The 21823-nt window shown below is 40.5% G+C and overlaps 1 protein-coding gene across 5 annotated transcripts in view; it reads left to right on the top strand.

Annotated features, from left to right (window-relative positions):
- The window catches only part of JAK2 (Janus kinase 2), a 95532-nt gene extending 81060 nt beyond the window's left edge, over positions 1-14472 (top strand). For all 5 annotated transcript variants that reach the window (XM_042053969.1, XM_042053964.1, XM_042053968.1 and 2 more), the window contains 4 exons: positions 3331-3503; positions 4425-4542; positions 8022-8135; positions 10331-14472. In XM_042053969.1, coding sequence (XP_041909903.1) covers positions 3331-3503; positions 4425-4542; positions 8022-8135; positions 10331-10438 — 513 coding nt within the window. In that variant the 3' untranslated portion in view covers positions 10439-14472. The remainder of the gene's footprint in view (positions 1-3330; positions 3504-4424; positions 4543-8021; positions 8136-10330) is intronic.
- Positions 14473-21823: the final 7351 nt, after the last annotated feature.

Here is a 21823-nt window from a genome sequence, read left to right as displayed (position 1 = left end):
CTGCCCTTCCTAAACCTGTGCTGGCTGGGTCTGAGCCCTTGGCTGTTCTGTAGATGCTGTGTGATGACACCCAGGATGGTCTGTTCCATAACCTTGCTGGGCACCGAGCTGAGCCTGACAGTACTGTAGTTTCCCAGATCCTTCTTCTGGCCCTTTCTGTGGATGGGTGTCACACTGGCCAGTTTCCAGTCAGTCCCCAGTGAGCCAGGACTGATGATAAATGATGGAGAGTGGCTTGGTGAGCTCTTCTGTCAGCTTCCTCATCACCCTAGGATGGATGAGGATATTTTTTAGGGTATGTTGCCACAGATATTCTTATGTCTGGTAATTGTGCCCTGCCACATTAAAGATCCTAAGACTTAGCTTCTTCAATATCGACAGAAAAGGTCTGACAAGAATCAGGGGAGAGTCTCTGCCAGAGCCAAGATCTTCTCCTGACATTCAAACTTTCACATTGTGAAAAGAGCTTGCTGGTTTCCTGGTTGACACTGGACTAACCTTTTAGCTGCTGAACCTGTTGCGTGTACAGAGGAATGCTGCACCCTTAACAGCTTATCTCACCTATTCGTGTGCTTCACTGAAGCACAGCAATGTGGGTAGTCTCCATGAGAAGCTCCTTGGTGGGCAAGCAGTGTGGAATGCAGGAAAACAAAAAATGTTAGCAAGTGTCAGTCTTTTTGCAGAGAGAAAGGATTGAACATATGACCAACAGCTTCAGAACATTGAAGAGCTCTCTGATCTGTCTACAAAACAACAAGTCATTCTCTATTAACAGGCATAAGAAATTATCTCATACTTATTTCTGCAACAAATTACTGTTATTATGCTGGTAAGTCACTATAAACAATCTTTGTTCAAGCAGAGACCTGGAAGAGTCTCTGCTTGAGCAAAGTACTCTCTATGAGGGCAATGACTGGCTCTTTCACAGAAGAAAGGTACAACATGGATTTTTGAACACACAAAGGCTGCAGCCACTTAGCTGTTTTATTCTGTGTCCGTCTCAGCCTGTGACCTCAAGGTGCTGGCCTTGTGCACTCTCATAAGAATCTGTGAAGCATGTAGAAGTCCTCAGGCTTTCACTCAAAGCCTGGTGAAACAGCAGTGGCAACATGTCTCAGGACCCTGGTCTGAGGTATCTGTTGGGAGGACTGGAAGGTGAATTTTGGCCTTTGCTAGCTGTGCAAACAATGGCAGAAATCTTTGGGAAAGGAACTGTATTCAGAAACTACAAAGAAAAACAGATCTTAGTGTGTGTGTACATACACATATATAAAAGAGCTTCCAAAATGTTACAGGTCTTTAGGATGGTGAGAAATCAAAGTAGTAGGTAAGATACTTCATAAGTACCAAGCACCAGCCAAGAGAAAGGGAGCTAAAATATGCAGTCTGCAGATACTTAAGTGGTAAAACATCCTGCTTTGATAATGACAAACCATGGGGACAAACAGTATGAAAATATGGGAAATCTGCTTAGAACTTGCTCTTAAAGAAATGTCTTCACTTCTAAGGAAAGCAGAATCTGAGAGTTACAGTGTACGTGCCTTGCTTTGGAGTGTTGCTGCTGTACAACCTGCAAAGTAGAGGTTACAATAGATTGCTTTAAGATTTCACTCTAATCTGTGCCATTCTGTTACTCCAAAACAACTTAATTATAAACATAGTGAGTACCTGATCTGAATGCTTTTTCTTCATTTAGCTTATCATGTTTCGTTTTTCAGCTGGTTTTGCTTCTCTTACAGTGTTTGCTCTTTCAGCATCTCACATCTTTCTCCTGTGCATTTCTGTCACTGTGTAGTCTTGGGGAGTTTTGATCAGAAACCTTTCTACCTCTTCCTTGCTGCTCTCCTCTGAAGTGTATGAGAGAAATGAAGGCATGCCCATACCTGAGATGAATGTGTTTGGTTGTTCACTGTGTTTGGTTCCTTGCTACTATACTGGGAAAGGGGTTTCCGTCTCTTAATGTTGTAAGTGTTTCAGGTGTCCTTGCTGGAGAACCCAGTTTTAAAGACAGAAACATTTGAAATCACATTTAAACTCCTCTGTTAGACTAGTGCCACAGGATTATGATATCCACTTAGAATTTGCATTATTTCAATTAAAGATCTGTCTTCGAATAGGTGTTTCCCAGGCTAACAGAAAAGCTACTATCATCAAACGTTAGGGCTGTTTTCAGAATAGTACATCGTAGTAAGAAAAAGCTGTAGCATTTTCATAGGCTAGTTGTACCAGAAGCACAGAAGCCTCACTTTGAAGATGTTAGGTTTGGTATTTATGGCAGTGGATAATTGGCAGTGAGGAATGGGGCATTTTTGCACACTTTTGGAATGGTCTGTGAGTGAACAGCGATGCCACCCAGTGGTGCTGGGAGGTACTAGAATCTGAGAGAAAGATTGCACTTCGTAGCCGAACTCTGAAGTTTCTCACATTAAAAAAAAAAAAAAAAAAAAAAGAGAAGTAAGCCTTTTGGCATGAATAGTATAATGTTGATTTTCAGAACTTTTGAGATCACCGATGCTATTAGTGTAATTTAACTTTTCTGTTCTGTTGAAAGGGGGATATGCTTTCTTATAAAACTGTGAAACTGACAACATGCTTTGTGACTCCTTTCACGTGTAAGTTGGGTATCTCTTGACATTGTGCAGCATCACTTTCAATCCTTCATTTGTTACTGTCTCTGCAGGACCTTCTTGTTTTAGTAATGCCACTACACGCACTGGCTTCTTCCAAATTTCATTGTTAATGAAAATAATTAGGTGCATTGGGAAGAAGGGATCATCAGCAACAAAAGACAACATGGCTTCAGACCACTGTTGTTACAGCAATCTGTGAAAATATAACAATAAGCAGAACTGTGTTGGTGAATAATGGTCCATACAAGGCACACAGTTGGGAATACAGTCAGAGAATAGCTGTCAAATTCAAGGACTCATAATAAAAAGTTTCATGGAAGCAATCAGGAAAGAAGACGCAGAAAAAGAAGAAAAAAGTGTAAATGAAATGGATAGGTTGGACAGTCTTCTCATGTGCTTCTCATCCTCATTGTGTAGCTTAACCCAAATTTTGTTTTCCCTCTGCATACACCAGCAAACTGCATTTGGGCACAGAAAGGAGCTGTAACTTTTATCCAGCTACATAATCAAAAAATACTTGGCTCAGACTATCTCCCTCCGGTTAAGGGAAGTCCCTGAGCTTGGAAAAATTAACTCCTCAGAGAAGACAAACCTGTTTTTGGTTTTAACTTTGAGGTTAATTCATCCTCTTAGGGAAAGTGCAGCCATGTAATGGTAAAAATAACTCTTTTCCTGTTCTGTTTGTAACCTGTACACCTAGGGCATGGAATATCTGGGTACAAAAAGATATGTTCACCGGGATTTAGCAACAAGAAATATCTTGGTGGAAAACGAGAACAGAGTTAAAATTGGAGATTTCGGATTGACAAAAGTCTTGCCACAAGACAAAGAATACTACAAAGTGAAAGAACCTGGTGAAAGTCCTATTTTTTGGTAAGTCTTCTTTTGGCATGTGAAATCATGGCATGTTTTCAGTTTTTGCCATTTCATCCAATTTATTTTGCATGTTGTGGAATTCTTAGTTGGAAGCTCCTCATCAGTTTTCCAGCACTGTGAAAGTCACATGCATGATATTTCACTTCACAGAGTAGCATCTACTTTCCAACATATGTAAAAAAAAAAAAAAAAAAAAAAAACAAACCAGAAAAATACCCAAAACAAAACCCTAAAAAGTACTTATTTAAAGGAAATAGTATCCAACAGAAAATGTATTTAGAGATAAAGGAAATCTAATATGGCCTATTCATCTGGACGCTTTCAAATTTTTAGGCCTTCTAGTTCCCTAAACACTGGACATTCATGTCTTCCAGCTGAGATCTGTTGGATAGACCCCAAAAGAAAATGCCATTCCATACATCTGATTTTAGACTGTATTTTAATTCTGACTCAGGCCTTGTTTACCTAAAGAATAAATGATAGAAAATGGCATCTTAGTAGATGTTACTGGAGATGTACAGTTTAATTCCAGAAGTGCCTGCAACACAGTTCAAAGCTCAGTGAAAGCGATGGAAGGCTACAATTGTCTTTCTTTGTAGATCTTATTACATCAAATTCTTGTTTACTTGCAGTACAGATAAAAATACATCTACAATCTTGTTGGGAAAAAAATCAAACTTGGTTATAGTTACCACTAACTGTGTTTGTTTAACGTCGATTTGGTTTTCAAAACCAATTAACTATTATTAAACAAATAGTTACTAATTGAAGGTATTGAAGGGAAACAAGAACGTGCTAATATCTATGAGTAAAGAATACTTACTCATGAAAAAGAAATATGTCTTACTGAAACAAATATACCCAAATCAAATTTATGCATGTTAAGGAGAGCAATTTTCCTGGTACTGTGTGTTGCAGGTACGCTCCAGAATCTCTGACAGAAAGCAAATTTTCTGTGGCCTCAGATGTGTGGAGCTTTGGTGTGGTCTTGTATGAACTCTTCACCTACATTGACAAAAGCAAAAGCCCACCAGCTGTAAGTATGCAGTTAATGATTTTCAGAGAATTTGTTTGTTTATTTAAATTTTCTAAAATATATAGATTGTCGTGTACCTCAATAGGTTGATATTTACTGATCCTTTTATATTTACTGATTCTTTTCTGGAGATACCTTGGTGTTTACAAGCCAACATCCAGTCTGAAGCAGTAACTGAAAGGTACTGCTATCAAGCCATAAGAAGGAAAGAAGATCTGAAAATTATTTCATAGTCTGTGCATACCTTATACATTCTGTAACTTCTGCTTGAAAAAGATTTTAAAATCTCTTATTATAGGTGATTCTTTCCCATACTTCGTGGAGGGTTATCCTAGATGCAGCCATTCCATTGCATGACATTTATTTTTAATGCTGTTCCAAATGTAAGGTTGAGCCAAACAAATACATACAAATTAAGTTAACTTAAATAAGGTAACTTAAAGGTATTTTATGTTAGCAGAACCCAAGTTAGTTAGTGAAGTCCAAGAAGGAAAAGGAGTGGCTTTTTGTAGACTGTTGACAGGTGTCCTTAAATACAAGTTTACAGTGGGTGAAGAAAGATACTATTAGCAGTTCTGTGCTTGAAAATAAGGTACATGATCTTACACCTAGCAGTTCTCCATGGGCATAACAGAGGAGAGCTGAGGGTTCCGTATTTACTGGAGCTGGCCTTACCCTTGGCCAGAGGCTCAATCCTGGCAAATGTGGTTTTGAGAGCTGAATAGTGATGATAGGCAAAAATGCACTTGAGGGATACCTCTGCAATGGCCTCAGTGGACCTCTTAGTAATTTCATACAATGAGCTATCAGAGATATTAGGGGAGAACTCAAGACAGCTCTTCCAGCCTAAGAATGTGAATGTTGCAGACACGTAGAGTTGTTCAGAAGGATTATGAAATGAAAAGTGATACAAAGTAAGTTATGGGCTCAGATGGACTATTCTTTGAATGAATGAATTCTACATGTGCATTCACCACTTCATCAGGTTGGTTATGCTATTGGTATGTAGCAAGAAAAGGTAATTCGTTAAAATTAACCAAAGTGGTCTGTTCATCTCTTGTAATCTTTATAATTATACATTGTTTTCACAACTTGGCCATTTTCACGTTCAACCAACAAGTGTTTCACACTTTCATGTCAAGGATCATTAAAGAAGTTTTGTAGCATTGGAGGAAAAATAATTCCTTTATGTTGTGCTTAGAAATTTATTTCAGCTAATAGCACATTCTCATTTACTTTTGATGTCTGGCAGTCTGAGTGAGGTTTTAATCTGCTTTTTAGCTTATTTTGGGTTTTTGGACAGCAAGGTTTATCTAAGCCATTTTCGATGGCTTTAATTATAATAATTTTTCTGCCAGGTAGTTACTGATTAGTCCTGCTAACCATTTTTTATACATCAGCATGATAATACCTGTTTTCTGTTTGGCATTTTTCAAAGCATTAAATTGTTTCAGTGTTTCAGAGAGCTCTTTAGAGTCACCTGTAAGTTTTATCCTTTTAAAACTAATTAATCACAGAAGCATGGAATGTTATGGATTGGAAGGGACCTTGAAGATCATCTAGTCCCAATCCCCCCTGCCATGGGCAGGGACACCTCCAGTAGACCAGGTTACTCAGAGCCCTGTGCAGCCTGACCTTGAACACTTCCAGGGATGGGGCAGCCACAGCTTCTATGGCCAACCTGTTCCAGTGCCTCACCACCCTCACAGTAAAGAATTTCTTCCTAATATCCAACCTATATTTCTCCCCTTTCAGTTTGTACCCATTACTGTACCCATTTGTACCCATTGCCCTATCACTGCAGGTTCCTGCAAGAGTCCCTCTCCACCTTCCCTGCAGCCCCCCTTCAGATACTGGAAAGTTGCTGTGAGGTCTCCATGCAACCTTCTCCAGGCAGAACAGACCCAGCTTTCTGAGCCTGTCTTTGTAGGGCAGGTGCTCCAGTCCTTTTATCAACCTCATGCCCTTCTCTGGACTTGCTCCATGTTCCTCCTGTGTTGGGACCCCAGAGCTGGATGCAGCACTGCAGGTGGGATCTCACCAGAGCAGAGCAGAGGGGCAGAATCCCCTCCCTGGCCCTGCTGCCTGCGCTGCTTTGGATGCAGGACACCTTTGGCTTTCTGGGCTGTCAGTGCACATTGCCAGCTCATATTGAATTTTCATCAACCATCACCCCCAAGTCCTTCTCCACAGGGCTGCTCTCAATCAGCAGCTGCTCTCGATCACTTCCCCTCCCAACCTGTAGGTGTGTCTGGGATTGCCATGACCCAGGTGTAGAACCTTGTGCTTCTCCTTGTTGAACGTCATGAGGTTTGCACAAGGCCAGCTCTCCAGCCTGTCCAGGCCCCTCTGGACGGCATCCCTTCCCTGCAGTGTGTCAGCTGCAGCACACAGGCTGCTGTCAGTGAACATGCTGAGGGTGCCCTCAGTCCCACTGTCCACGTCACCTACAAAGATGCTGAACAGTGCTAGCCACAGTGCTGGCCCCAGTACTGACCCCTCAGGGACACCACTTGTCACTGCTCTCCCCGTGGACAGTGAGCTGTTGGCCACAACTCTGAGTGCAGCCATCCAGCCAGTTCTTTATCCACTGAGTCATCCATCCATCAAACCCATGTCCCTCCCATTTAGGGACAAGGATCTCCTGCAGGACAGTGTCAAACACTCTGCATTAGTCCAGGTAGCTCCATCATGGAACGTCACCAGAATTTCTCAGGCAAAAATTTTTGCCCTTAGTAAAGCCATGCTGTCTGTTTCCAGTCACTTCTTTGTTTTCCATATGCCTTAGCATAGTGTGCAGGAGAACTGGCTCCATGATCTTGCTTGGCAGAGGTGAGACTGACTAGCTTGTAGTTAAATATGTCTTCCACTTTCCCCTTTTTAAAAATCAGGGCTATATTTCCCTTTTTTGAGTCATCAGAAACTTCACCTTAACAACTTCATCTCCCAGGTCCCTCAGGACCCTTGAATGAATTGCATCAGGTCTTACAGACTTCTGCATGTTCAGGTTCCTTAGATGGTCATGAACCTGACCCTCTTCCACAGTGGGCTTAGGATCTTCATTCTCTCAGTCCCTCCATCTGCCTTTCTCAACTTGGACAGCGTGCCTGGAGCCCTTGCCATTTAGGATTGAGGCATAGAAGTCTTTGAAAACCTCAGCCTCTCAGCCTCCTCTTTATCCAGGGTAGCCAGATCATCAGATGATGATCATCAACATTTTTAAAGATTTTTCACTTAGGGATGTAAATTGTATATGTATCATTAAATTTTATTCTAGTCTATATTATTATTCCATTCTACACACAGAAAAAATCTGTAATTATTGATATATTCTCTGGACATGTAATTTATAATTTCATCATTTTTATGTACTGTTCTATTTATTCTTACTCTTAGACAGAATTTTTGCTTGGTAAGAATATTATAGCTTCTTTTTTTCCCTCTAAAGATCATATATTACAGTTGGCCTTTTGTTTCAGGAATTCATGCGCATGATTGGCAATGATAAACAAGGGCAGATGATTGTCTTTCATTTGATAGAGCTGTTGAAGAATAATGGACGACTACCAAGACCAGATGGATGTCCTGATGAGGTGAAGTACTGTGTTAAAATATTACTATAGTGTGAAAGGTGCTCAGTTAGGGTGAGTACTTGGTAAATGCAAAACTTGTATTTTGTTCTGCTTGGACCACTAAACTGTGTATTCAAGTGAAATGGCTGTGCTGTTATTTTATCAGTTTCATGATGAGTATAATCATTATTTCTTTTCTGATTCTTTAGCTTGCACTGCCTCAGGAGCCCAGAATGTAGTCTTGCTAAAATATATGAAGTGGGACTATTATGACTGACTGCTGTACTTGGGCACTCACACTTCTATTTCAAAAATATATATGTATTAAGGCAACAAGATTAGTATATAGAACTTGTTCCATGTAAGTCCCATGTAGAGATTCTCATTCAAAGCTGTCAACTATGGATTCTTTTGAAATCTGTGATATTTAGCAAAAAATCTTAATAGCTACCTAAGGTTTTTCACATTTAATTCCATGATTTAAAGAGCTTCTTATCTTGATTATTGCATTTCTGTTACTGTTCCCTTCTCAAGTATGGAAAGCCCATGTTTATCATGTATGTTACTCATTGTCAAGCATTTTCAGCTCTCAGATTGTGGGCACAGTTAAGTATATTAATTCAGATTTGTATTCATGTACTTTGTAGATACTGGAGTGTAGCTGTAAAGCTGTCCCCAGAGCACACAAATTAATTCAGTGTTCTTTTTGTTTTACTTATACACCAGAAGCTTTAAAAAGTACTTTCTTACCACTTCTAAGTCTTGTAGTTTTCTCTTGTTCAGAGCAGGGTGCACAAAGTCAAGTTCAGTCAAATTGGTCTGGTAGGGCTATGTAGGTGAGTCAGTAGTGAAAAAAAAGGAAGTAAAATAATTATGGGTTGGGTTTTTTTACGTATGTAACTTCCAGCTCAGATTAATTGCTGCATCCCTTTAAAGTCAAGCACACTTAGGAGTAAGTCAAGAAATAATCCATTCAAAATTGGCGGAAGAGAAAACAGCAGGGTCAAGTGCTTTAATAGAGATGAGAACAAATGGTACAAGTGAGGCAGGAAGCCACAGGGGAAGAAAAAACGTATAGAGAATGGAAATAGAAGTCTTTGAAGAGCCTTTCTTGCATTTTATGTACCAGTACAGCAACTGTTGAATTGTAAAGGTTTGGCTTTTTATAGATAACCTGAATGTCATATGTATGAGATAATACATAATCTGTTCCACTGAAATTGTATCGTAACTAACCCAAAGGTTTCAATGGCTGACATTTCTCCAGCTATCAAAGCAAGATGGAAATGTCTCTGTGTCAGAAACTGTATGCATCCCCTTTTGATCCTGAAAGGCCAGTCATCACAGATAATAAATCTTCCAGATACCTGCAGCTTACAGCACTTTATCTTGCAGCTTACAAGCTGCTTGAGACTTGGTTCTAAAGCAGCTTGGTCAATGCAGGTGTTTCAAATTTGCTGAAAGATAAGGAACAGTTTCTACTTTTTTTCCTGGTAGCTGTACAGATTTCTCTTAAGCAACATGTGAAAAACTGTTAAAAGTACGAGTCGGTAGTAACAATCTGGATTGAATTAATGAGAAGAGTACAGGTGAAGAGCTTGGCAAGTTTCATGAGACCAGGTATCAGGTACATCTCTGGGCAAAAGGAAAACTGTTGCTGTGTAACTATTATAGGGAAAATAGATTTCAAAGTGGGTTTAGTTTGCACAGTAACTTTTTTTTTGCTTATTTCTGATTATATATGAAGAATAATTAAGAATTTAATATATAAATGTGGAGAAGTGTATGTTAACTTTGCAGGGGAAGCCTTATTTAGAATTACTGTCTTCGTAAATCTGATTCCTGGTCATACTGGTGTTTGTCATGTCATTTTTTTTAACTTTTCAAAAAAAAAAAGAGCAGGCAAAAATATTAAAACATAGCAAAATAACATAAGTCTCGTAAAAGTTTCAAAAAAGAGCTGAGTGAATTTTCATGCTAACTTTAAAAAAAATAGTCTTTTATAATAAGAGCTTTTGCAGAGCCACCTGTCCTCAGTTCTTGCTATCCCTGGGATCGAGCACATAAACTGAAGGGTATAGCAAGAGTTTATGCACACTCTTTTGCAGCTGTTGTTTGGAAGCATGAAGTTAAGCTGGATGTTCTTTAGGCCAGTTCAAAGTAAGTATGTGTGGTATCTGTTTACCTACTACCAATTTTCTTTTTTTCTTCTCCAGATTTATGCTATCATGAAAGAATGCTGGAACAATAACGTTGCCCAGCGCCCCACCTTTAGGGATCTTGCTCAGCGAGTGGATCATATAAGGGAAAACATGGGTGGATGAGAAAACTGTCCCTCCTTCAGAGGATGAGTTGGAATGCAGAAGAAAATGTACTTGGTCAGCTGTGTATATTAGACATATGTACATGTGCACACATCTTATGCTTGCTGGAAGTAAAATCTGTGTGGCAAATACCCTATCTCAATCTGACTACTGAGAAATCCTGCTAGGGCTTTTTTATCAGGATATATTTGTTACTATGAGAACGTGCTGAAATTCTCAGTAGGGAAAGAAATTATTTTTCTAAATTAAATAATGAGTAGTCATTCAGCAACACCATTATTTGCCTTACTTGGCAATACAAAAAAGAGGTGACTTAAAATGTGATGAAACTAAGAGATAAAAACCCAGTGTATTTCCTTGTTGAAATGGAGATGCCCAGAAAAGACTTCTAGAAATACTTTTACACTGAGTGTATAGTGACTTGGCACCCTGTTTTGTGTGTTGCACAAAGACTTTTGTCTGTAAATACAGTTTCATGATTTTTTCAGTGTTGATGCAGAACTGGCTTCTCTGTGTAACAAAACAGAAGCTGTTCAATGTGCCTGTCTGAATCAGTTATCAGCCAGCAGTATATCCAAAGAGATGTAATAGGCTGTGTGGTGTGCTGTAAGTATTTTGAGGGAAAGGGAGCAAATTGTGCTTAATTGGGGGAGACAGAAAATCTACTAATCCATGTGAAAATAATAATTTAAAAATGAAAAAGCATAGATGTTTATCCTTTTCTTCTTACTGTTCTTTTCCCTTGAGTATTAGATTGCCTTTATAGAATTGAAGATGCAGTGATAACACATAGAAGTGAATTCATTTTACACAAGGCAGTGTCTTCAGTTTAAATAAGGAAAAGATAAACATACTGCTTTTAAATGCTGCTCATTTTTTCTTTCCGTCTTTGTAGTTTTCATGCATCCATAAGTATATCTATGAATGGGAACTTTCAAAGCAGGATTAAAAACCTAGAAAATGCCCTCACTTTCACAATTCCTCACTTCACTGTTAAGATGATCATCTTAGTATCTTCCTTCCAGCACAGAAAAAGAATACTTACAACTCAATATCTGATATGGCCAGTCACAACCAGATGAAGCCTGTTCTGTATTGAAGTGGCCCAAGCCTATTCCGTTCTGTGGTAATACCCAGAATGAGACTATTTGGAAGGAGGAGTTACAAGTGCAATTGCTCCGCACTCAGCGGAGGGCAAGGACGTGATTCCAGTTACTGAGAGCTGGAAGGAGATAAGAGCTACCTGAATGCTGTATAATTCAGCTTTTGAAATAAGTAACAAAAATTTTTGGACAAGAGAACACTTCGGTTTTGCCTTGAGGCATAAAACTTGGGGATAATCTCATATCTCAAAGTAGTATAATTGCAGGGTTTGTTTATTTTTAGTTCAAATAATCTTGTTTGTTTTTACTTAAGCATTATTGTTTGCAAAGTAAAATGCTTGTTCTTCTTGGACTTCTGCTGAGAGAAGTTCAGTTAAGGGGATATACAGCTTGGCAAACTGACCTGACATCCAGATTTATATTTAAAATGAAGTGCTCATTTTTAAAATTTGTGGCAGTGAGTTAGTGAAACAGAGGTTACTTTCACTGTGGGGCCTCCTTAAAATTTGTGGTTAACTACACCCATCTTATCAGAGGTTGAAGAACCTCAACTTTTAAAAAAATATAAAAAAAAAAAATCCTTAGTGTAACATAGTGCCAGTATAGCAGTATTTTGTACAACTGTGATGTTTCTCTCCCACAATCACTCCTACAAAACTACTATTTTATAGCACAAGAGAGTGCTAAATAGGGAGAGCAGCATCAGCCTTCTCTCTGCCCATTGCATTTAGAACTATTTCTGCTAGTGTTCTTGCCTCCAAGCATTTGCATAAATGATTTTTCAAACTAATTTCACAGTCAGTTTTTAAGCTGAAAAAAACTTTCAAGTCCTTTGTTCAACTTAACATGTTTTCTCAATTTCTATACATTGCTTTGAGGATTTGAAATTTTGTGCAAAAAATGTCTTTGCATTTGTAGTCTCAGTTATGTGTACATGTGTTTTGTAACAAAGGAGATAAAGCTTTAAAGCATCGAGACAGCATTTCAGCTGGATAACATATGCAGGAATTATGTAAAATTTGCAGTGTATGACACGCAATAGCTCACTGGTTTCAAATACATAGTAGACTAAACATAATTTATGTAAAAATCTCAGGGAAGTTTGTGTAATGCAATGAAGAAATCTTCCAGTCTGCTAATCTTTCAAGTGAATAAAAGGTCTTTTTCTTGTTCTACAACAGTATGACTAATTACATAGTCTATTTGATTGCATAAATGTAGTGGTGAACTCAAGGATGATTTTTAAGTGTCATGTGGAGTTTTATTTTTTTTTACTTTTAATATGAGATCATTTTTAGAGAAAGCCATATCTTTACACTGCAGTGTAATTGTGTGCTGTTGGTCAGAGACAGTCTTTTTTGACAACCAGAGGCCTGTGCAGAAGGCTTGATCATTTGGGATGAATGTTTGTAGCTGGAAGAATAGGACCTAGTAGTGCTTAGGACTTGGGGGATATATAGTCATCTGCAGTGTTGATATTTAGGTCCCAGAGCAGACCCAGTGGGTTTCTCAAAAAGCTGTTGAGGATGTAAGTGTAGTAACTTGCTTAATTTGGTACTGCCAGTTGTTTAACCTTAAAAAGAAAAATCAAACACCACCACCAAAAAACACTGTATTTTGTATTTTGAAAGCTTTCAGATCTACAGTAGCATTGATAATGTCATATTTTTACATAGCCTTTGTATCAGTAGACTAAGTACTTTGTTTTAGAAACTGTCTTCAGTTGGCATTGCATTTGTCATGCTTTAGTGTAATCATTATGCACTTCAAAAATGCTGTTTGGTTTTGTTGGTAGAAAAAGTGCTGGTTTATGTATACCTGACTGCTACTACCGTGTAGAATTAAAATATTAACTACTGCTTTGCACTTATATTTGAAGTGAAAGAATTTTTTATAAGTGCACAATATATCTTACAGAATCTCTGCAATCAAGTATTGTGTTGTGTAGTATTGGTTTGTTGTCTATCAGCATAAATATGTTAAGTTTCAAAGTTAGTTTTAAAATATATTCCACACAGTATTTCACAAAGTTGCGACAGTCATGTAGTAAGCCAGAGGAGAAATGAATTTTCAGGAGAAGAAACCCATGTTCTTGTCAAGTCCTAGTACTGGTTAAAAGCTTCCATAGTTTAGATAATTGTTGCTAAATGTACTGATGAATACAACTGTGAAAATGTATGTAAAAATTATATTTTTCCCCCAAAATTAAATTTTTAATTGTTGCATTTAGTTGAGATGTTGACCAGCTGCCTTGAAATGTATGGGAAAAGATGTTACTGTATTAAGTATGAAGAAATGTAACTCTTGCATAAAGAAAGCAAGCTTTTCAGGAATGTAGGATCACAAATACCTACAGGATAGAGTTCTGAGAGCAAAAGTAGAAGTGTAGAAGAACAAGACTAAAGGAAGAAGGATGATGTTCAGCACAGTAGAAGCTTTCTGAAATGTGAAATGCACAATGAATTATGAAAAACCAATGTCTACTGAAAATGCCATACCATGACAAATATGTGCTAATATATTTCTAAAGTGTGTATTGTCTGCCTTAATTCTAAAATATTCACAGACACCTAACCTGGCTGAAAAAATTTCAGTAATTACTATACCAAAAGAAACTTCTAAATGTTGTGCCGTGCCAGACAACAATTCTGAAAAGATGTTTGACTAAGAAGTTTTTTTTCTGAATTTTTCTTTTTGAATAAGAGGTTTACAGTACTTTATATTAAAGTAGAAAAAGTCCCTTGGTGGTAGGGAGCAGGGAGGAGAAGATATCTGCTACTTATGATTGAAATGTAAACATTTGAACACATGGTTTATTGAAGAGAACATGAAAGGAATATTTTTAGAAAACTGTGTAATCCATACCTGAAACTTAACTGTGTGTTTCTTTCGCGTTTGGATAGTGAAAATAAAATAACTGAATACAATGAATTACACATGCCTGCCAGCATTTTCTTCTGTACACTATCTAAGATTTGTTACTGGTGTTTAGATCACTGCTGAAGGCAGCTGTTCTGTTTGATGAGTTACAGCACGGCACTTCCTAACCCTCTTAGAATAGCCATATGAAGCATTTATCCTTTGGAAGAAACTTAGATGTATCAAAGTTAAAGGTGTTACCTAAACAATAAGACTGGGAGCTTTTAATCCCCTTTTTTTATGAAGGTTTTCACTAAGCAAATGAATGTGGCATGGAAAAGCACTTCCTTTTGTTCTCAGTATTTGAAGAGACGCAAGTCTGTAAGACAGAAATGGCTTACACCACCTTACATTTCTTAAATTTGTTAGAAATTCTAATGTCTTGAATTTGCATTACTTTGTCATCTTTCCATATGACTTTCCTTAACTTTACAGGAAATTTTCCACCACTTTTAATGAAAATTACCACCATTTACCTTGAACAGAGTTGAATGCTCTCACTAAATGCACAACTGGACCCTTAGTATTACCCACCAAGTGCACCTGGGTCCTTGAGCAAAACCAGTCCCACAGATGAGTTTGCCTTTGCTTGAGGCAGGACTAATTCAGACAGTCTTCCCTAACATATTCCCCTTATGGACTGCGGAGCTTTATTCCCTTCTACAGTATCTGGAGGTTTTGATTGGGCAGGGCCAGCTCAACTGGTAGAGCTTCAGTATTAACTAACCAGGTGGTCTTAGCTAAATGTAGTTCCCAATGTTTTAAGGTTTCCCCACCCATTGCTTTCAAGGTGGTTTTTAACAGCCCATTGTAACATTCAGCTTTCCCAGAGGCTGGTGCATGACAGGAATATGGTACACCCACTTAAACCCGTGCTCTCTGGCCCAGGTGTCCCTGAGGCTATTTCTGAAATGAGTCCCGTTGTCCAACCCAGTTCTTTCTGAGCTGCCATGTCCAGGCAGGACTTGCTTTTCAGGGCCCAAGATGGTGTTCAGCTGGTGGCATGAGGCACAGGGTACCTCTCCAGCCCTTCAGTGGTTGTGCTGCTGTTGTAAGCACGTAGCGCTTGCCTTGGCAGGTTTGCGTGAGTGGGATGTAAACGATCGGCCAGGCCCCCCCATTTCTTTCTTTTGACCCATGGGAGTTTACCCACTTGCTCTGCTGGGTTGCAGCACACATTTCACAATGTCCTGATTAGAGAGAAAGGAGATGGAGTTTTTAGTGCTGTGTGGGTGTGGCGACATGGTTTATTGCATACCACACACTTATCGATGAGGATATGGTTTCAGCAGGAGAAGCCAAGGATCAGAAAGAAGGGGAAGTGTGCCATCTTGGCCCTCCTTAGCCAAGAAGGTGTCGAGATCAGCCCGGTGGACTCAGCTCCCTCTATTACCCCCGGTCCCTTCTCTGTTCCTTTGAGCCCAGTGGAGTAAACACCTCTGTCTCTGGCAGAGGGGAAGCAGCTACACAGAGCCCAAAACTCCAGCTGAGCAAATCCAAGTGGCACTGGTGTTGGAGTCAGCCACATGGGACCAAGCCAAGCCAGGGGAACAGTGCCAAACACAATTGAGCTCAGCAGTCCAGAAAAAAAAAACCAGAAATGAGCAGTGCAGCACAAATGTTCTATCTGCCAAGTTTGTTTTGTCCCAGCTCTTTGTTGTTTTCAGACTGGTGGAGGGAGGGCACATTAAGCCATGGATATTGCCTTTGGGCGCTATCTTTGTGAAGTGGTTTTTTTGTTGGCAGTGGGGAACACCCTTTTGTGTATTAGGTCTTCCTTGGAAAAGTATCCTCCCTCCCATTTGACAGAAGTCACCTCCAGAGGCTGAGAGTTTCTGTCCTCTTCCCAATCCCCTTGTCATTGCCCACATTATGTGACAGGGATCCCAGCTGCTTGGCTTCACTACCATCTGGTTTCATATCGTGGGCTGCAATATCCCAGCATTGGAGCAAATGGGCCAACAGGGACTGCTGACTGATGGCTGAAATCTTTTGCTATATCTCACAGCTCACCCAGGGATGGAGATTGGGTAATTATCTCTGGCCCGGCCTCTTCCTCTAGTGGTGCAGTAACACAGAAAAAGCCCAAGGTATCTCTGAGGAGGGACCCTGAACAAAGTAATCCCTGCGCTTTTATACCTTCACAGTCAGTGCAGTGAAAGCCTCGCTCATCATCTGAGTCCTCGGCTGGAGGCTGCTGCATCCAGGCCGGTTCCTGTGTGTCTCTGAGTGACCTAGTCACTGCCAAAGGACTATACCATGACCAGGACTGGTGCTTCTGTTTTTTTTTTTTTTTTTGAAGCCTGAGTCACTGTGATTTAATGAGGCTTCGGTTTAGAATAGGTACACAGCTCTGATGATCATTAGAATTTTTTTCAACAGATTGTCTCCTGATCAATACTGATTTTTAGCTTCCAATATGACTTTTCTGTGTGGCCTGGAACTCTGCAAACTCAAACCTAGCTCACTGACAAATTTTGACATAGGTGCTGCTGCCTGTGTAAATTTTTGGAAGAGGTTGAAGCCACATGAAGAAAAAAGCTTTTGTCTACTTGAAGGTAGATTCACAAAGCTGCAATTACTAAGGATCTGCCAAAAGGAGAGCCAGAGGGAGAGAGTAAGAACTTGGTAAGGTGTTCTTCCTCATATAGATTTTGAAAAGACTGACAGCGTAGTCTAAAAATCCTTGAAAAGAGGACATGTAGACATTGAAGGATGAGATTCCAGTGGAAAAAAAAAAAAGTGCTCTCCAAAGTGAGTGTATCTCTTTGAAGATATGCACACTCCACACTTCTAAGAGTCAATGCAGACAAGCAGCTGAGTGGACAGGCAGGAAGGTGTACCTACAGAGTCTTCAGTGCTGGGCTGGAAACCATCTGAGCTTCCAAAAGCAAAGCTGAGAATGCTTGTCTTCCATCAGGTGGGTAAAGGCTGAACCAAGGTAAAAAGTCAAACTACATTAGACTCACATCTAGCAAACAAGTTCTGTCTGACTGCTGAACAGCTGGAACAATACAGAAGACTGTGCCTTTTTCCATGGCCTATTCAGTTTCTGAGCCCTCTCATTTAGATGTTCTCTGTCTCATGCAGCACTCAGTGAGAGTGGAAGAGACCCCAGAGAACTAGAGCTGAGAGACTTAAGATGAATGTTGAGAATGCAGGAAATTGACAAGGTATGAAAAGAACCAGAATTTCCTCTGCAATGGAAGTACAGCCATACTGCTGCAAACCTTAAGAAGTTCTGAAAGGGTGCCTTGCTCTTCAGGTAACTTGGCCCATACTGTTCCTTGTATCAGGGCTGGAAGGATCTGTGGGATGAAGATGCCTCAAACCAGGAAGATGTCCTAGCTGTCATCAGTCCATTGTAGAACACACCAGCCAGTCATGTTACTGAGAAGCTCCAAGGCCAACAGCTACCACATGTCAGCAGGACAGGAATTTTGACTTGCCTGTTGAAATAAGTGGCTGCCTCTCAAAAGCTCTGCACAGAGGGCACAAGGCTGCTGGGGTCAGCATGGCACTGCATGGGAGCCCTCAACCCATTGCTGTGATGTCAAACAAAAAAGAGTCAGGAGGAAATCTGTATTGTCACACTGTTGCTGCATGGGGAACACCCCATCTCTCCAGGCAGGGACAAAAAGATGCAAAACTACACAGGCAGAAACATGTCAACAGTGGCCTTTGGTGTCAGGAAAAAACTTCAGTAAATGAACCACTGAGTAATGATACCGGGAGAGCTGAAACCATAGGGATCCCTTTCTGATTCAGAGGCATTTTGCTTTCAGCTTCTTTGGACAAAACAGCTCCTGATGAGGCACTCCTCGGTGACAGAAGGGATGCATCACTTGCTGGCTGAGATCTCATGGAAACTGGAAGAACCTGCAGAGTCTCAGGTCAAGCACTACAGTCCAGGGAAGACAATCCAGACAAGGCAAAGCAGCATATGTCTGTGGGCTGTTTTGCTGCCCTTATTTTGAAGGGCACTACCCAGGAGTTTTCAAAGCACAAAGGTTGGCAGCCAGATTTTGATTCTTATCTCACTTCCTGTACATGAAAGATACACTACATCACTCAGCTGTGTTAACAGTGTGCTCTTGAAAAATCATAGAGGTACATCACTAAGGTTAAAACATGAGAGTAGGCTGCAGCTGAGGAACATTTAGCAATTCAAATGAACCACGGGAAATTTCCAGGAAAAACATAGGTAGAAGGAAGCTTAGATGAAGAAAAAGAATCTGATGCACAAGCTAGAGAATTTACTTTCCTTCCCATTAGTGCTGGTTCTCTAGAGTTTGTAGGTCAGAAAACAGTAACTGACAAGCACACTGTTACAGTCCAGTATCTAATACCACAAAGCAGGTGGCACAAAGCAGACTAATAGTCAAGTAAGTCTAAACTAAATCCGGGGAAAGGAGCCAACAGCTCAGGTGTTTGTTCCCAAGACACAGGAAAGCTGTGTGATGATAGAATTCATTCCATGTGTGGTGGCAGTGTGGCATAAATGAGGAAAGGACCCCCTTTCAGCTAATTGCTGATACAAGTGAGTGACTGCAGAGCAGCAGATGGGATACAAATCTACCCAGGTTTCATTCTGCTGAGTAGGAAAGGAGTTGTTATTTTCTACTGAGTCTCTACTACCTGCTGAGTAGGAAAGATGGTAGTCTCAGAAACTCTTCCTAAAACTCAGAGTGGTAACTCTAGATCTGTCTCCAGCTCCAGAAGGTAAAAATAAAGGTTAATGTTTTTCCTGCCTGTAAGTGGAGGCTAAAAAAGAAAAAAATGGATAGCACATCTCCAGTAACGCATGAATCTAGATGTTTTCCTCTATGGTTTAAACAACTGGCAAAATAAAGAACTGGCCAAACAGGACTAGAGTTAGGAGGGAGATATGTCTTCCGGGTCTCTGGGATTTTCTGTATAGTTCTCTGTAGTACATTTAGCATTCTAACTATGGTCAAACTTACGTATCATCACTGCTTGAGGCACTGGGCTCTAGCTATACCACAATCAACACATTGCGTAATTGCGTTACAAGTTCTATCAGATTTAAAACAAGGCAATAGCAAGGAACAGACCTGGGAAACCTGTTATTACATACTGCTCTGAATTATTCCCATGTCTTTGGGTATTGTTCTAAGAGCTCATAGTCAGACCTGAATCAGACTACATCCCTAGTGAAAAAAATTCCCCAAAACATCCAGAAATTTGTATCATGCAGATAAAAATGGCAGTGCTAATATGGGAATGTGCTGGTATACCACTTTCTACTCATGAACTCAAAACAGCTGTTCAGAAGATGGCTCACACATCTTAATAGATTACGCAGAGATTGGACATTTCCTGTGCAGTAAGACTTTATCAACAGGACTGTAAGGAATTTCTGTAAGCAGCAAGTTGCTAAAACAATGTTTTCCTCAATACCTAATTCTCTGTGAAAGAAATGGGGGAAAAAACCTCAACTTTTTCCTTGTAAAAAAGTGTATGTTTCTGAACAGTTGTGATGGTAAGCAGAATGTGTTGCTTTAAGCTGCTGTCCTCATGTTTATGCTGCTGGGTACATACAGCAGCACTCCCCAAGGCATTTTCAGCCGAGACAGTGTCCTTTTGCTCTATCTGGATCAACTCAACCTTTATTTTACCTTTTGAGCTGTCTGCTCCAAAGTACATTTGCTTCAGAGCGTGTTTGCTTTCCCTACTGTCGCGGGTTCGGTTTGTAACCGGGCGGAAACACCAATTTAGTGTAGTGGTTTGGTCCAAAATACTCATTACTGTTTATCTGCTGTGAGATAAGAATTAGGAGAAATGCAAAACAGGCACCAAACTTGAAAGAATATAAAGAAGTTTATTAACAGACCTAAAAGAAGAAAAAAAAAAAAATACCACCTTCAGAACTCTCCTCCTCCCCCCACCTTCCTCCCTTCTCCCACTGACAATGTGAAAAGACAACCCTTAAGATGTTCAGTCTGTTTACCACTTCCATAATAACCTTGTTCAGTCCATTTAGAAAGAGAAGTCTCTTCTTGCTCATGCTATGAAAACATTATCACAACGAGACAGCCGCCCACTTCCAAATATCGTTCAGTCCATTTAGGAAGAGGAGTCTCTCTGCCTGCGTGTGAGTCCTTTCCCCCGACTTGCAGCTTTTCCCGCAACTGCTTTCGAGGGTCCACTCTTGAAGATTTTTGGGGTACAATTTTAAGGTTGAGCCGTTCAGAAACAAAAACAGAGGCCCTTCTCCTTCCCTGGGAGCAAAGGGTCTTCATCATCTTCATCGTTAGGACTATCTCTGGGAGCATCTCTAGGAACTGAGGTTTTCTCCTTTCCCATTTGGAGCAAAAGTCCTCATCTGGTTCATCTCTACGGACTGAGGTTTTCTCCTTTCCCGTTTGGAGCAAAAGTCCTCATCTGGTTCATCTCTCCCTGTCCAAACTTCTCATGAAATTACAGCTGCGTCAGCATCTGCCTATCTCAGCGCAGGTGCTTTTGCTCACGAGTTGAACACTCCACCCCCCATATCTTCATGGAATTACAACGGGATACTCTGATATATCATAGCTTCACAACAGAATTTCAGCTTTAAGCATCTCCTCTCTCTCTTCCCTCAGGTTTTCAGCTCTTCACAGCAATAAAAGGGTTACTCTCACCTCAGCCTTGCAGCTTTGCAGCTGGAATGTTGAATTTTTCTTATCGCAGTGGAGAGGGGGGAGAGCCGAGCCGCTCCGGCTGCCCACGGCAAGGCAGTGCGGGGGGGTTCCATGGCTGGAACAGGTCCATGGCTTCAGGATGGCCATGGCCCGGCCCGGCCTGGCCCAAGCAGGGCCTGGCCGGGCCCGCTGGCCCCCACACGGGGCCCGCAGCCACCTGTGCCAGCGCCGGAAACGAGAGAGCTTGGAGGGGGAGTTTGCCTATTCTTAAATGTGGATCACAGAGGTGATCACAACTTTAAGTGGCTTAGAGAATTGTCCATATTCAAACTGGCCAGCTGATAGGTTCTGTCAGTTCCCAGAGGAAACTGTAAGCACCCCTTAGCAAGGACGTCCCTTCCGGGACTACGCTTGCTAACCTATGACACCTACCTAATAGTCAGACACCTCATTTTACATAAAAGGCTTGCTTCTGTTCTTAAAAAAAGTACCTGTGGACATTGAGTAATGTGAACAGTAAGCAGATGGCATCCTCTAGACCTGTTCCAATCAAGTGACACATAATCATCACCTTTGGCTACATTGCAAAGAAACCATTAGAAAATACAGCCTAGTGTCACAGAAAACCTTCAGTTTTTGAAAACTCAGCTTGCGAAAAGAAAAAAAGAGAGGGGAAAGGAAAGGAAAGGAAAGGAAAGGAAAGGAAAGGAAAGGAAAGG

Source organism: Corvus kubaryi, unplaced genomic scaffold (assembly GCF_017639235.1).
Source record: "Corvus kubaryi isolate FWS band 111438036 unplaced genomic scaffold, C.kubaryi_AGA036_p1.0 split1-37296, whole genome shotgun sequence".
NCBI lineage: Eukaryota > Metazoa > Chordata > Aves > Passeriformes > Corvidae > Corvus > Corvus kubaryi.
This window is presented reverse-complemented; position numbering and strand designations above follow the sequence as displayed.